The sequence below is a fragment of the Chionomys nivalis genome, chromosome 9 (genome assembly GCF_950005125.1).
Source record: "Chionomys nivalis chromosome 9, mChiNiv1.1, whole genome shotgun sequence".
Lineage (NCBI taxonomy): Eukaryota > Metazoa > Chordata > Mammalia > Rodentia > Cricetidae > Chionomys > Chionomys nivalis.
In genome coordinates, this window is record NC_080094.1 from 13,713,174 (window position 1) to 13,726,202 (window position 13,029).

The 13,029-nt window shown below is 51.9% G+C and overlaps 2 protein-coding genes and 1 pseudogene across 2 annotated transcripts; 1 reads left to right on the top strand and 2 right to left on the bottom strand.

Moving 5' to 3' along the window:
• The first annotated feature begins 1,958 nt into the window (after positions 1-1,958).
• Positions 1,959-4,941, top strand: Tnnc2 (troponin C2, fast skeletal type). The gene is made up of 6 exons (XM_057781391.1): positions 1,959-2,049; positions 3,781-3,832; positions 3,930-4,073; positions 4,156-4,270; positions 4,434-4,570; positions 4,769-4,941. Exons 1-6 carry the CDS (start codon positions 2,047-2,049, stop codon positions 4,798-4,800), a joined length of 483 nt encoding a protein of 160 aa, XP_057637374.1. The 5' UTR covers positions 1,959-2,046; the 3' UTR covers positions 4,801-4,941.
• LOC130882155 (U6 spliceosomal RNA) lies at positions 2,488-2,549 on the bottom strand (annotated as a pseudogene).
• Positions 4,942-9,474: 4,533 nt separating the features above from the next.
• Ube2c (ubiquitin conjugating enzyme E2 C) lies at positions 9,475-12,235 on the bottom strand. The gene is made up of 6 exons (XM_057781564.1): positions 12,060-12,235; positions 11,743-11,770; positions 11,160-11,246; positions 10,311-10,515; positions 10,149-10,208; positions 9,475-9,818 (listed from the first exon to the last, which is right to left on the bottom strand). The coding sequence occupies exons 1-6, from the start codon at positions 12,158-12,160 to the stop codon at positions 9,760-9,762; spliced, it is 540 nt and encodes a 179-aa protein (XP_057637547.1). The 5' UTR covers positions 12,161-12,235; the 3' UTR covers positions 9,475-9,759.
• Between the last annotated feature and the right edge of the window lie 794 nt (positions 12,236-13,029).

Sequence of the window (13,029 nt, forward strand, 5' to 3'; positions counted from 1 at the left end):
CTATCCCAAAAAAGTAATAATTAAAGAAAGAAAGATTAAAAAACGAAGCTTCAGCCTCTGACCCTCTAAGGCACAGCAAACAGAGGACTCTAGAACCTAGCTTTGGGGCTGGAGAGATGGCTCAGTGGTTAAGAGTGCTGGCTGCTCTTCCAGAGGTCCTGAGTTCAATTCCCAGCAACCACATGGTGGCTCACAACCATCTGTAATGAGATCTGTGGTCCTCTTCTGGCATGCAGGCATACATGGGGGCAGAATGTTGCATACATAATAAATAAATAAATCTTTAGAACCTAGCTTTGTAGAGGCAGGGAAGTCCTAGATATTTGATGTCTAGAACAGAGCCACTTGCTGTCTCTTCTGTCTCTTTGCTATTTAGAGAACTACCTATCTTCCTCACCAAAAGCTGGTTTCTAAATACCCTACCCCTGGATAAACATAACTTAAGAGAAGCCTCCTTTTTCTTTTTTACTGCTCATTTCTCCTCCTAACAAAGCCCCACTCTCATTGTGTTGTACACATTTTTTGTTTGTTTGTTTTTCAAGACAGGGTTTCTCTGTTTAACAGCCCTAGCTGTCCTGGAACTCACTTTGTAGACCAGACTGGCCTTGAACTCAGAGATCTGCCTGCCTCTGCCTCCCAAGTGCTGGGGTTAAAGATGTGTGCCACCACCGCCCAGTTCCTCTAAGTGCGTCTTCTGGGTGGGTCCCTGAGGTCTGTTTGTCCTAACTTTTCCACAGTAAAGGTTAAATGATAAGAATTGCCAAGGCTGGAGTTCAGTGGTCAAGAGCCCCAGAGGACCTTGGTTCAGTTCCCAGCACTCACATAGTGGCTCCCAATTGTGGGATCCAATGCCTTCTTCTGATCTCCTTGGGCACCAGGCATGCACACAGTGCACAAACATATACGCTGACAAAACACCCATATGCATAAAAAAATAAGTTTGAAAAGCTCACCAAGGACGGGGATGTAGCTCAGCTGGTAGAGCGCTTTGTAACGTGCACAAGGCCCGGCTTGGATTCCCAGCACTGCCTATGCTGTGTATATCATAGATAGATCAGGCGTGCCTACAGTCCCAGGGAGACGAAGACAAGAGGACTGCTTGAGCCCAGGAGGTCGAGGCCAGCTCAGCTAACAGTGGAGACTCAGTTGCAAAGTCAATCAAAGGACTTAAGCAGGGTTTAGTGGTAAATGCCTATAGATCCCAGCACTCTGGAGGTGGAGGCCGGAGGATTAGAACGTCAAGGTTGTCTTCAGCTACTTAAGGAGTTCAAGGCCATCCTGGGACAGTGAGACCTGGCCTCCTAATGGGGAAAAGAATTCCTCTGTAGGCCTGTGTGATTTACAAAGCACTCTAGCCAAATGGAGGTAATAATAGTTATCCCCTCACAGGATGAACACCAGATGAGATCATGGAGCTGAGATGTTCCGCATAGTGTGGAGACATTGTGGGAGCCTAGTAAGTGGCGTTCTAGGTATCCTTCCCCCCTTGGGCCATGGTACAAGCTCGGTGACTTGTTCATCCTGGCTCACATTTGCCACTTCTGTCTCGGAGGGAGGTGTACTTTGAGGGGCCTCACCATGCACCCACAGTCATACGGCTCAGAGGCACGACTGTGTCTTGAATTTGGGACTTCAAGCCTGGGTTCTTCCCATTCCACTCCCACCATGCTGTCCCTATTCTGAACATCCTCTCCCATCTCGGAGCAAATGTACCGGGGGTAGGGAGCTCCCTAAGACAATGAGCAGGGCAGGCCCTTCTCCTAAGAATCCAGGAGGATGTGGTGCCAAGGCTGCCACCTGCTCAGAAGCTTCAATTTCCCTGCAAAGGCCCTTGGCTAAATTAGGTAATGGGTTAGAACTCTGGGAGGGGTGGGGCTTGCTGACCCCTGGATCTGATTGGTCAGGGTATCCAGTTCTGGGGAGCAGGGAGGAGGGAAGAGAGGATGCCCCTACAAATCCTAGGGGGTAGAGAGATCTGGGGCACTTTTGGGTGGTGGAGTGCAAAGGAGACAACCCACAGCTGAGGAGCCCCTGTAACCAGCAACCATGGTAAGGACACGAGGGGACATCGCTGCTTATGGGTCTCTTTCAGTCCCAGAACTGGGTGTTCTGTGGGCAGCAGAGTGGACGTCTGAAGGTGGAAGATGAGGGTTGCTGGAACCCAAGTCCTGTTGGGACATCCTGGGAAGGTTGTTCCAGGAATTCATCCTCAAGGCTGTGACGTCCTGGCCACTTTCTGAGGCTTGAGACGGTGATATTCCACAGCCAGGGTTGTGTGGAAAGGGTCTCAGCCTGTCTGCTTCGTAGGAGAGATAGGAACCCTGAGGGCAGGCAAAGGTGGCCCAGAAAGGCATAGGCTGAGTTGGCTTCCTAGGCCCAGCTAAGCCTGTGGCATCCAGAGAAGAAAGGGTTCCTTGGGCCATCAATGGGAGGTCTGTGGGCCTATAGCCAGCTCAGGTGCAGGCCTCTAAGAATCCTGAGGATGATGGGCCATGCTAATCTTCTCTGTATCGTTCCAATTTTAGTATATGTGCTGCCGAAGCGAGCACCCTGAGGATGATGGGAAGTAGGAGTGGGTGACAGACCAGAGTTACAGACCCTGACCATCCACAGAGAGGGCCTAGTCTGGGGCTGCCATTTTCTTCTCCTTCCCACTTCACTTGAAGGAGTAATTGGACTCCAGAGACCAGCTGCCGTTGCCCATGCCCAACTAAAAATAGCCTATCCTCCTGGGTCAGGCCAAGGGGTGGAGGAGGGCAGGAGGATCTGGGCCAGCTGGCTGAAGAGCACCTTGGTGTTAATCACCCCTTCCTCATCACCAAGTCCCCAAAGCCCTGACCTAGCTGCCCTGGCTTGACTATGGCCTAGGAAAATCCACAGAGACCTTATTTTCAGGGTCACATGTGATTTTATGTATGTGGAAACCCAGTACTCAGAAGGCAGAGGCAGGAGAGTGGAGAACTTGAGGCCAGGTTGGTTCCAGGCCAACCTGAGCTGCGTTGCAAGACTATCTCAAAACCAAAACCCTGAAACAGAACCAAATTTCCTTATTTCCACACCAAGGCACGGCCACCCCATCACATTTGCCATAGTGCCTGAGGGGGTCTACCCATAGTGCCTGAGGGGTCTACCCATAGTGCCTGAGGCGTCTACCCATAGTGCCTGAGGTGTGTCTACCCATAGTGCCTGAGGCGTCTACCCATAGTGCCTGAAGTGTGTCTATCCATAGTGCCTGAGGGGGTCTACCCATAGTGCCTGAGGGGTCTACTCCAACGACCACGTGTGAAACTTCGCCTCTGAGGCGAAGCTGCTCATGTCTTCTTGTGGGCTCAGCCTCTGAGCACTCGGCAGGTGTCCTGTGACTCTGCCCTCCGTCATTTAGTTCAGAAGTATTTATGGCCACTTGTCAAGTACCAAGCAGCTTTAGGAGACAGGGGAAACTAGAAAATCTCTGGTGCTACCATATCCCAAACCCTCTCCTTCCCCAAATTTTTTACTGTCCCGGCAAGGTGGCCCAGGAAGTGTGACTTGCTGGGATGGGGGATTTCCTGGCTTGGCTCTTTTCCACGGCTCCAGAGGATAAATGAGAAAACTATGGGCGTAGTCTGTGTCCCCTCTCCTCAGCACTGGCAGCGGGCACTGAGGGCTACCTGAGCCTTGCAGTAGGTTTGGAGTAGTTCTGGAGGGCCCAGGGCACTTCCTAACAAGCGGGGCTGAGGAGGATGAAACTGAGGTGAGACTCTGCCCTTCTGCGCTCTTGATTCTCTTTGTTTTCTCCAGACGGACCAACAGGCCGAGGCCAGGTCCTACCTCAGCGAGGAGATGATCGCTGGTGAGTGAGAATGTGCCACCAGGGGAGAGGAGAATAGTTGGGAGGCTGAACAATCCAACCGGCCTCACTCATCCCTCTCCGCTTCTCCCCCTGGTAGAGTTCAAGGCTGCCTTTGACATGTTTGATGCTGATGGTGGCGGGGACATCAGCGTTAAAGAGCTGGGCACCGTGATGAGGATGCTAGGGCAGACACCCACCAAAGAGGAACTGGATGCCATCATTGAGGAGGTGGATGAGGATGGTGAGCTGGGCCCTCCAGGGCTGGGGGCAGTGGGGAGAGGCTCAGGGCATGCTGGGCTAAGTGTGCGGCCCGCTCCCCGCAGGCAGCGGTACCATCGACTTTGAGGAGTTCTTGGTCATGATGGTGCGCCAGATGAAAGAGGACGCAAAAGGGAAGAGCGAAGAAGAGCTGGCCGAGTGTTTCCGCATCTTTGACAGGTGCGTGTGGGGTCTGGGATCACGGAGGTTGTGAGCAGATGGAGCCTGCTGGCCGAAGAGAAGGGGCAGGCTGGCCAGGGTCAGGGTGTGAGCTGAGGCATCAGGCATGGCTCCAGCAATTCACCGGTTCCCTGTGTCCTGCTCTGTCCATTTCCCCCCAAAGGAACGCAGATGGCTACATTGATGCTGAGGAGCTGGCTGAGATTTTCCGGGCTTCTGGGGAGCACGTGACAGATGAGGAGATCGAATCCCTGATGAAGGACGGAGATAAGAACAATGATGGCCGCATTGACTTCGACGGTGAGGGCCAGCGGGAGCTCTTAGCTTTGTAGGTGGGGCTGGGCGTAGCCCGATTAAGTTCCCTCCCACTGTCTTGAGGCCGGGTACGGTGCTCCGGCCGCTTAGAGCAACTAGGCGCCCCTCTGCGAGTGGAGAGCCCAGGCCAGGTCTCTGCCCCCGGAGAGGTACCCCTGAGCTCTTCCCTCTTTTTCTCCGCAGAGTTCCTGAAGATGATGGAGGGCGTTCAGTAAGGAGCCGGCCTTCGCTTCCACCCAGATCGCAGGTCCCCTGGGTGTGGACAACTCCACCCTTGCCTTCCCCGCCCCACCAGGGAAGGGCCTCTCCTCCGGACTTTGTGACTGGAAGGAATAAAAGCTGACGTTGCAAAGCTGGCCTGACTGACAGGGGAATGATTGAGGGTAAGGGATCTTAGGGGTTGCCTGACTGGCTTGGCGCCCAGAGCGTTCTCCGGATCGGCGGTATATGAAAAGGAACTGGGTCACGCGAGCCGGAGGCACGGGCGGCGGAGTGCTTGGCGGTGCTCGACAGGCTCTACAGGTTCGCGGCCAGCTATCCGCAGCAGGCGCTGGCCGTGGGCAGCTCGGCAAGTGGGCTGCAGTTGTGCCCGGCGCTGCAGGAAGGGGAGCCGCTGGGTGACCTGACCACCGGTTGAGCAAAAGCGCCTGAGACAGGGCGAAGGTGTGCGGAAGCTGGAACCCGGGAGGGGGCAATGCTTCTTTTCCCTCACCATTTTTGGAAACTCTTGGGTCTTAGGTGTAGTACGTTCACACTCTGCAGGTCCATCCTGAGGAGGAGGGATCTTTCCATCCACCCCAGACAGCTGCATGAACTACTTTGTTCAGGCGCAAAGCTGGAAGAGAGCGTCGTTTCTTTGGTCCCTCATCTCCCTCCCTTCAGCCCCCTCCATTGCGCTCCAAAGGGCCAAAGGCATGACCTAGCTAAAGTGAAATCCTATCCCGAAGGATGTGCCTTTCTTAGGAACCTGGCGTATTTGTCAACCCACAAGTCCGGGCTCAGATACCGTCTCCACCAGATACCGTCCCAGCCCCCAGTGATTCAGACAGCGCCATTAACCTTCCCTACCACTCAATTGCTAGTACCAAGCCAGAACTAATTGAGGGCAGTAATTAACCTTGGGTTTGAACCCTCACTGCCTGTGATAAATTCAATCTCTCTGTGTCTCTGTTTCCTCATCTGTGAAACGAAGATAACGAATACTTACGGGGGATAGGAGTTCTGGAGTAATCGTGGATGAAGTAGAACAGCTCCTGACACAGCAAACATCACTTAATAAATGTTGGCACTTACGTGGTTCTGGAGATGGGGCCCAGATGCACGCTAGGCAAGTGCAGGGCCACTGAGCCACGTTTCTACTCCATTCCACTGTATAGAGCATATGTATCTTTTGCTAATATTAGGATCACCCTTACTGCCATTCTTTTTCTTTTCTTTTTTCTTGAGACAGGATCTCTCTATGTAGCCCTATCTAGCCTGGAACTCACTCTGTAGACCATGCTGGCCTCAAACTCACAGCGATCTGTGAGCGGTCTGCCTCCCAAAGGCTGGGATTAAAGGTGTGCGCTACCATGCCAGTCACCCTGCCACCATTCTTGAAACCCTGAATTTTACTGTTATTTTATTCATGATTACAACCCACCCTCTCCATCCCTGTCCTGTCTTCTTCCTCCCATGGAAACATTTTTATTCTTTTAGATTTATGAGTGTGAATGTTTCACCTACATGTGTGTCTGGCACCACCTTTGCCTGGCACCTGAGGACACAAGATGGCGTTGAATCCCCAGAAACTGGAGTTACAGATGGCTAGGATCCACCATGTGGGTGCTAGGAAGCGAACCCAGGTTCTCTGCAAGAGCTACAAGTGCTCTTAACCACTGAGCCATCTCTCCAGCCCCTCCACTTAAACTTTTTTTTTTTTTTTTTTGGTTTTTCGAGACAGGGTTTCTCTGTGGTTTTTGGAGCCTGTCCTGGAACTAGCTCTTGTAGACCAGGCTGGTCTTGAACTCACAGAGATCCGCCTGCCTCTGCCTCCCGAGTGCTGGGATTAAAGGCGTGCGCCACCACCGCCCGGCCTCCACTTAAACTTTTTTAAAATTACATTTATGTCCCATGTGTTTGCGGGTGTGTATTATGCTATATGTGTACATAGAGAGGTCGGAGGACAGCTTTTGGGAGACATTCTCCTTTTGAGCGACCTGGGTTTGAACTCAGGTTGTCAGGCTTTCTGGCAAGCAGCTTCCGGTTCCTCTTCCCCTCTTGTTCCACTTATATACCTCCCAGCTTCTGCTTTCAGCCCGCTCCGGGGCTGGTGTTAGAAACCGCCAATATTTATCCAGTACCTACTATGTGCTGTTGCCGTAGCCCGTTCCCTCTTATCAAGTCACCACCTTACTTCTTGATAAGGTATTATCTTCCTTGCTCTAAACTGCAGCCAAGAGGGTCTTTCTTTCCTTCCCGATGACTGAGGTTTCTGTCCCGCCCTGTCCTGCAGCCATTAAGTCCCAGAGAATCACACAGGATTATATTAATTATAAACTGATTGGCCTAGTAGCTCAGGTTTTCTTTCTTTTTTTTTTGTTTTTTTGTTTTTTTGGAGCTTTTGGAGCCTGTCCTGGAACTAGCTCTTATAGACCAGGTTGGCCTTGAACTCAGAGATCCACCTGCCTCTGCCTCCCGAGTGGGATTAAAGGCGTGTGCGCCATCACCACCCAGTTTATTAATTCTTACATCTTATATCAACCTATTATTCTTGTCTGTGTTAGCAACGTGGCTTGATACCTTTTTAAGTGAGGCAGTCACATCTTGTGTCCTCTGAGTCTGGGTGACCACTGCAGACTGTTTCCTCTTCCCAGAATTCTCATTGCCCCACCTATACTTCCTGCCTGGCTACTGGCCAATCAGCGTTTTATTTTATTCATTTATTTGGTTTTTCAAGACAGGCTTCCTGTGTAGCTTTAGAGCCTGTCCTGAAATAGCTCTTGTAAACCAGGCTGGCCTCCAACTCACAAAGATCTGCCTGCCTCTGTCTCCTGAGTGCTGGGATTAAAGGCATGAGCCACCACCACCTGGTTTCAATCAGCATTTTATTAAAAATACAAGTGACAGGTTAGAAGACCATTGTCCCACAGCACCTTTCTTTCTTGGTTTTGAGACAGGGTTTCTCTGTGCAGCCTTGGCTGTCCAGGAACTCTCTCTGTAGACCAGGCTGGCTCTGCTGGGATTAAGGGTGTGGGCTCAGTCTCATATCACTGCTGTGTCCAAGGCTGCTTAGTTTTTGTTGTCTTCAAGATGAGTCTCAAGTAGCTGCCCCTTCCCCCTTATGCCTGCAGTTCTGGGGACCGAACCTAGATTCTCTGGTGTAACAGGCATTTTGCCATGGCGGCAAGCCCTGGGAGAGCAGACACCCAGCTACTTTAGCAGCTTGTACTCTTCACAGTATGCACACCCCAGGAGTGCTTGCACCCCAAGAAACACCCTCCCTTTCTTCCCACTGTAGGACTTTACACTGTACAGCAGCAGAGCCCAAGTCCTTTATTTTTTTGAGACAGGGTTTCTGTGTAGCCCTGGCTGCCCTGGAGCTCAACTCTGTAGACCAGGCTGGCCTCGGACTCACATTTGCCTCCCATGTGCTGGGATTAAAGGCGTGTGCCACCACTGCCCCCTTATTTGGTTCTTAACTAGTTACAGCTCTGGGTCCTTGTGACAGGGTAGGTCAGCTGACCACGTAGAGGACTAACCACCACCTTAAGGACCACGCGTCCCTTCCAAGGCAGACACGAATACAGCCACTCCAGCATTCATCTGGAGCCTTTAGTGTGTGTGTGTGTTGGGGGGGGGGGGGGCACGACACACATGGGACACGACGGCGACACGGTGTCTGAGCACTCCTGTTCTTAGGCATCCTCTTAAGTCTGTTCTAGGTGGCACCTGTGCTGTTTCCAGGACCACACCTTTTTCCTTTGCTAGAATTGTAGGCATGTCTCATCGTGCTGAACTCATACCTGTTTTTGGTGTGTATAAGATAGGGCCCTGATAACATGCTTCTGCCTTAGAACTCCATATAGACCAGACTGCTACTGTGTTTCTGGGGACTGAACACAGGGTCTAATGCACCATAGGCAGGCACTCTACCAACCGAACCACACCCTTTGTTCAACACCTTATATGTTAACTAGCCCACAGCAAAAGTAACCTGGGGCTCACCAGAAATGCAACCCTGACAAGATCCCAAGTGGGTTTGCCCACATGACATGGATTTTAAGAGAAACACTAACTTCTGAGCTGACAATTCAATTTTTCCTTTTCCACATGTGGCTGTAAGGGCTCAGGACTGAGGATGGGCTAACAGTAGTTAACAGGGCTGGCTAGAACCTTCCTGACAGGTCTGTCCCTCTGCCTCGCCTCCCTCCTCCCACAGGCCTGCACAACCAGCTGCTTGCAGAGCTGACGACTTGGGGAGGGTCCTCATGGAGATGGAGCAGGAGGCGAAAGTGCCCCCCAATCCCTGGCATGGAACCATGTGTGGGGGACCTGAGTTCATAGCTCAGTCTTTCTTTTCCAGAGCTCGGACCTGCTGTAGGGTAACCTGAGCCCCCCATATAACATATTAGAAAGTGGGTGTCTAGTGCTTCCCTCTCCTACACATTCTTGAGCTTAAAGGTCTGGCTTAGCCTCATCTGTAACCCAACTGGCACTGTTCCTGACATTCACAGTACATGCTGTAACTCAGAAATGGACATTAATCTGGGGCTGGAAGTGAACCCAGGATTTCACAGGTATTCAACATGCTCTCTGCCAGGGAGCTATACCTTCAGGCAAACAAGCATTATCGTGACACCCACTTTATTAGTGAAGACTATATGCAGACACATAAGGTCACACCCCAGTAACCTACATTCAGCCCCACTGTCTATCAGCTGCTTCCAACCCTGGAGCCAACAGGCCAGAACCCAGATGTTAAGCTAGCTCCCCTCTTGTCCCAAGTACCACTGACTGAGGTAACTTATATAAAAACAATCAACGTGTATTTATTTAATATACATTGTAAAGGCTTAAGCAGACTTAAGTTAAAAAGACAAATAAAACAAAAATAACAGCACAGTGTAGAAATCAAGGAGAGGACAGACCATCTAAGAAAAAAGACAACACAAGGAGAAGCTGGACATCTTGTGTCAGGGCTCTTGACTGGAGACCTGCTTTGAATAGGTTTCTTGCAGGTACTTCTTAAATGCTGGAAGAGAACAACAGGTCTCAGGTGAGTGTTCTCCCTGCCCAGTAGATACCCCTCCCCACACTGTTGCCATCTAGCTGGCTCCTTGATTGACTTGCTTCCAGAGTCCAGGAAAGGTACAGGAGACAGGGCTTCTCCATGTAGTCCTGGCTGTCCTGGAACTCACTTTGTAGACCAGGCTGGCGTTGAACTGAACTCCTTTGAGTTCTGCCTGCTTCTTCTGCACGCACCACTACCACCCGGGGTCAGGAGACACATTCTACCCAAATGTAGAGGAAGCAACAGGGCAACTCATCACAGGGTCCCTCTGAAGGCTGGAGAAGAACCTACCTGTGGGGTTTTTCCAGAGCTCAGCAGCGTGTGTGTTCAATGGGCTATCGATGTTGGGTTCTGTGGATGGAGTCAGAACAGTCAAGGGTTAAGAGGCAGGTTCAGGGGAGCTCTGGCAAACTCCCACCATGGTGTGCAGGAGTGGGTGGTCTTAGAAGTTACCTCCTAGCAGGCTCTGGATAGACAGCAAGATGGTCCTGACATCATATAGCGCAGACCATTTATCCTTGAGGATGTCCAGGCAGATGTTGCCCTGGGTGTCTACGTTGGGGTGGTAGCAGGGCGTGAGGAACTTCACCGTGGGTGCGTTGTAAGGGTAGCCACTGGGGAACTCGAGTGAGAGTTTATACCTCAGGTCTTCATATACCTGGCATTGGGGGAAAAAGAAGGGTGAAGTAAGTCCCCTGGGCACCCCTCACCCCCACATTCTATTCAAGCCCCAAATAAGGCCATGACTTTTGAGTCTGAAATCTGACCAGCAGATAATGAATGTGGTAAATTGGTTCCCGGTGCTTTCTTCCTATCCGGGGGGATATCAGTGACCTTTTGGTCAAAAGATTGAGACAGGGCATCCCGAGGGCTACCAGAGAGGTGCAATTAGTATCTTAGTCAATGTGAAAATTCTGCCAGGAGGTGGTGGCACACGCTTTTAATTCCAGCACCCAGGAGGTAGAGGCAGATGGAGCTCTGTAAGTTCAAGGCCAGCCTGGTCTACAGAGCTAGTTCCAAGACAGGGGAAACCCTGTCTCAAAAACCAAAACCAACAGCAAAGTAAATAAAAGAAAGTAAAAATTCAGATTTGACTCCGATCCAATTTCTGATTTAAAACCAGATCTGCAGCAATGGGCAGCTGCTTGTTGTGGCCTCCCGCTTCACCATGGTCTCTAACTGGCACTGCCCAAAGAGCCCCTTCCCATTGTACTCAGAGAACATGGCCACAGGCTCAGGGGACTGAAGTTGCCTCCTCTGTCACACTCAGCAAAGTGTCCCCAAGTCTCACACTACACTTACTGTGCCGGCTGCTCCATGGATGGTCCCTACCCATTTGAACAGGTTGTCTGATTCAGGGAAGGCGGAAATTCCTTTGTCACCAGACATCTGTGGGAAGAAGACACCCAACTGCTGGATTCCAGAGTACACTTTCAGACATAGCCAAAGGGATCACTGGGGGAGTGCCTGTCCTGATATCATTATAGTCAGGCCCTAAACAGAGCAGCTGGAGTCAAATCACAGGAAGAAGGAGTGGAACAAGGAAGCACATGGAATTTAAATTAATGAATTATATGGCATTAGAACCTGTGAATTGATATTTAGGGGGATACAGCAAAGGCCCACCAGAAGAGAGAATTCCAAGGTCTGAAGAGACTAGAAGGGTGGGGAGGGTGAGGTTAGAGCTGGGGCTGAAAGTAGGCATGGATGAGCCCAGATAAACTCATGACTCGGGGAAGCTGGCTGCTGTGTTCAAAGGATTTCCCATAAGAGAGTAAATTACACCCAACGGATTAGCAAGGAACCTGAAGACGGAAAGGTAACTGATAATTGGGTGGGGGATGGGAGGGCGGGCCAATTGATCTTAAAAAATGCCGTCACTCACCATGAGGGTCATCAGCTCCTGTTGTAGCCTGCAAAGAGAAGTAGGGGTCACTTGGGGCATGGCTGCTGCCACCCGACTATCCTTGAGGAGCTGTCATGGAGGCCTCGCCTCTTCTTCGAAGGCACACTCGTCATCCACAGGAGGACCCGGGTGAACCTTCTGTTGCATGTTAAGCCCAGCGCTCCTAGGGCGTCTTCTGAGAGCCGCCTGGCAGCGCCCCCAGCCTTTCATCTCCTGCGTTCCTGGTGCCCCTCTTGTGTCCCATGCCTCACCGACTACCGGGGATGAGGCCCGGGGGTAAGCTCCGCACTACTCACCTCTTGCCCACCGGGCCCCGGGCGGCACCCCCGCTGGGCTCGGCTCCCTTGCGAACGGCGGCGACGCTGGCGGCAGCTGGGTCGCGGTTTTGCGAGGCCATCCCGAGGACGCTGGCAGCTGAACAGGAGTGCGGAGACGAAAGAGCAACTGCGGGGCTCCGGGCCGCCGCCCGCGTTTGAATCCTAACTCTCCTGCAGCGAGAGCCAATCACAGGCTCGCTTGGGTTTGATCCAGCCAATGGGCGCCCCGGAGCGCTCTGCCTCTGCGCAACCGCTAGGCCACCCAGTAACGCGCCGCGATTGGACGACGGGGTCTATGTCGGACAGCTGATTGGCGGGGAGAGCTACCATTTACTAACAAACCGGTAGCAGATTGGTGGCCATTGGAAGACGCCGACCATTAAAGGGTCAAGAAATCGTCTGCATGACTACAACCCTCTTCCCCCGCACCCGGTGCCCGGTACTTTGGGAGTCGGACTCCAGTCGCTGGCCAGTGATTAGGCTTCTCAGCCAGGTGTGACCTTGACTTCTTGACACCCCCCCCCCCCCCCCCCGCCTTCACTTCCAAAGTGTTGAGAGGACACGACTGAGTGCACCACACGCCTGGCGGTGGCTGGACCTCCGTCCCACCCCGTGGTCCCTCAGGCACACGCTCAGCCAGCAGGGATCACTTTTTGACGGTGCTGTCGTCCCCCAAGCTGGAAGTCTTTTCTCCTCATCCTATTTAAAATGACTTAACTACCTCTGTTTGGGTCCCATGAATTTAAAAAGAATTTAGGCAGGTGAACCTAAGGTTGCCGGTTGAAGCAGATTGTTAGGAAACGTGGTTCCGGTGGTGCAAGCCTGAATCCCTTGGAAGGTGGAGACCCCAGGTTATCTTTAGGCTAGCCTGGGCTATATGAGACTGTCTCAAAGAAACAAAAATGTCTTTAATCCCAACACAGGCAGAGGCAGGCGGATCTAAGTTCGA

What these genes read in the sequence shown, in the direction of transcription:
- Tnnc2 (XM_057781391.1), top strand. An exon ending in TGTTTCCGCATCTTTGACAG is followed by an intron (nt 4,271 to 4,433) that starts GTGCGTGTGGGG and finishes TTCCCCCCAAAG; the next exon opens with GAACGCAGATGGCTACATTG. An exon ending in TGGCCGCATTGACTTCGACG is followed by an intron (nt 4,571 to 4,768) that starts GTGAGGGCCAGC and finishes TTTTCTCCGCAG; the next exon opens with AGTTCCTGAAGATGATGGAG.
- Ube2c (XM_057781564.1), bottom strand. Translation starts at nt 12,160, where the DNA reads ATGGCCTCGCAAAACCGCGACCCAGCTGCCGCCAGCGTCGCCGCCGTT. An exon ending in AGGAGCTGATGACCCTCATG is followed by an intron (nt 11,247 to 11,742) that starts GTGAGTGACGGC and finishes TTCTTCCCACAG; the next exon opens with ATGTCTGGTGACAAAGGAAT. An exon ending in TATCCAGAGCCTGCTAGGAG is followed by an intron (nt 10,209 to 10,310) that starts GTAACTTCTAAG and finishes CTCCATCCACAG; the next exon opens with AACCCAACATCGATAGCCCA.